Source organism: Podarcis gaigeae (assembly GCF_964106915.1).
Source record: "Podarcis gaigeae genome assembly, chromosome: 15".
Lineage (NCBI taxonomy): Eukaryota > Metazoa > Chordata > Lepidosauria > Squamata > Lacertidae > Podarcis > Podarcis gaigeae.
Window position 1 is genome coordinate 4,375,188 of NC_139692.1, and position 2,179 is coordinate 4,377,366.

At 47.3% G+C, this 2,179-nt stretch overlaps 1 protein-coding gene across 2 annotated transcripts; it reads left to right on the forward strand.

Annotated features, from left to right (window-relative positions):
• The first annotated feature begins 461 nt into the window (after window positions 1-461).
• LOC310832797 (claudin-34-like) lies at window positions 462-2,179 on the forward strand. 2 transcript variants are annotated; one of them, XM_083714926.1, is made up of 2 exons: window positions 462-569; window positions 1,212-2,179. In XM_083714926.1, the coding sequence occupies exon 2, from the start codon at window positions 1,213-1,215 to the stop codon at window positions 2,137-2,139; it is 927 nt and encodes a 308-aa protein (XP_083571052.1). In that variant the 5' UTR covers window positions 462-569; window position 1,212; the 3' UTR covers window positions 2,140-2,179. The 2 variants fall into 2 exon arrangements, with proteins under 2 accessions (XP_083571052.1, XP_083571051.1); XM_083714925.1 differs by having other exon boundaries at window positions 462-573; window positions 1,212-2,175.

A 2,179-nucleotide genomic window follows, 5' to 3' on the forward strand; every position in this document is an offset into this window, starting at 1 on the left:
GCACATTCCCCCACTGAAGACCCAGGCACAGCTTGGCTTGCCTCCTCATGGCTCTGGCCTTTATGAGGGAGCCTGTCATGGGGGTGCCTGCCTATGCCCCCTCATGTCCCTTAAAAAAGCTGCGCATGGGGCTATGGCTCCCCTGCCCCCCATGCTACACCCCTAAATATTTGTGTATTTGTTTATTTCAAATCTTGCTCGCTCATTCCTTTGGAACTGGCAGCTGGGGTGTTTATTTCCACATTTTGCATCCAATCTTTGCATAAGCTTATATCTAACAAAAAAGTGTCTTTTAAAAGTTGCAGAATCACACTGGTATTCGAATGCAAACTGCCTCCAAGCAGTTGCCAACTGTTCCAAACGACCAGGACCCTGGAGTTATGATTTGTGTTCTTCCGAACATTCAAAGCAAGCTGCATTCTAACTGCCTCAGAACTCCAAGGAGCGGTTGCTACGGTGCTCCGACCAGCTTCACTCTTTCCAGGTCCTCTCCTAGGTCAGACGCTGGAAGAGAAAGCCCTGGAAGAAGCCCTCGCTCTGGAAAAAGACTGGTTGAAGAACTGATTCACACAGGTGCATATATGCAGCGCTCCTCAGTTCCCCACCAACATAGCAGAGTTTTCTCAGATAGGAACAAATTGACTTTTATTTCCTTTTGTCCTGTCTGAGAGCCACTTGGTAGGCTTTTCACAGTGTGTGTGTGTGTGTGTGTGTGTGAGAGAGAGAGAGAGAGAGAGAGAGAGAGAGAGAGAGAGAGAATGAGGACTAAAGCCAGAAAGGATTCTCTCCTGAACAGGAGTTGTATTGGTCTGTTGCACCAACGTTCTTTGAAGGGTAGAATGCATAACTTTGGTGGGATCATGCCTGACATTTTACCAATGGAGAGGGAAGGGAGGGGAGCATAGGAGTGCAGAGGAGGAGTGGACAAGACAAGAGCCCAATTCTCTGCATGGAGGGGGTCCCTAGAACAAAAGGGGTTGTGCGGTTGTGCAATTTCTTCACCCCTGGGGAAGTCTGATTCCTGGCACTTATGATTGCAGGTACAGCAGACTTTTCCATTCCTACGTCTCAAGGTGGGAAATGCAGAATTTGCCCTAGAAGGATGGCATTGTTTTAGCTGCACATCACTATTTGCTCAAACTTTAGGAGGTGTCCATATGATACTGTGCCTAAGTATCTAACGGTTATCCTTTGTCTGTCTTTTTCTCCAGCATGCCTTCTATCGCCAGCCTTCCCAGCACTAAAGCAGATCTTCCACCCCAGGCGCATGATGGGTCCTTCCCAGTCCGCCTCTTGTGCAGGGTGTCCTGCGTGCAACTCGCTGCCTTTCTCCTGGCTGTCCTGGGCTGCCTAATGAGCATCTGCTCCACATCTGCCAACCTTGACTGGAGAGTGTGGCAAGTGGACAAAATCATGGGCAGCAACCAGCAGGGCATTGTGGGCATTGGCATCTGGGGTGCCTGTTCTGTCAGAAGAGTTACTGTGAAGAAAACCAACATGATATGCATACCATTCAATGATGAGGAGTCCCTGCCAGCTGAAATCATTGTGGCCCAGGACTTGATGCCAATGGCCTCAGTGGCCACTGCGGTGACCGTTCTTTGGATGGCCTTTGCTCTATGCAACATCTTTGAGCCGGGAAAAGACAAGAATTTCATTGATACCTTCTTTTCAACTGGAGGAAGGATAGAGTTGGCAGCGGGTACTTGTGTACTGATTTCCATTGCATGGAATCTTCACTCTGTATTAACAAACAAAGGAATTCCGCTTCCAGAGGTTTTGGGAGTGCCTCCGATTCCCACAGAACAACGTGCTGGAATGGCCATCTATATTGGGTTTCTTGCTGCAGCTTCGCAGCTTTTAAGCGGAACCCTGGTTCTGGGTGAAAAATATTTTTGGAAAAGGAGTGAAATAAACACTTCCAAGCCAAAATTTGTAAATGACCCAGAAAGTGTCACATACACTGAAAACCCAAAGCTGAGGATGAAATACAGACAGTACTTCTCTTCTGTGACACTGGAATGTGAAGAAGAAAAAACCCCTATCTGGCGGAGATGTCAAAATCATATTAAAACGGAAACCATGCCAAGCTCAATATGGCTAACGAATGGTTCCCGTCCTGTGACTGGCTTTTTTTAAATTGAAGCAGTGGATGTTGTCTATATTTTCTTATGCATAT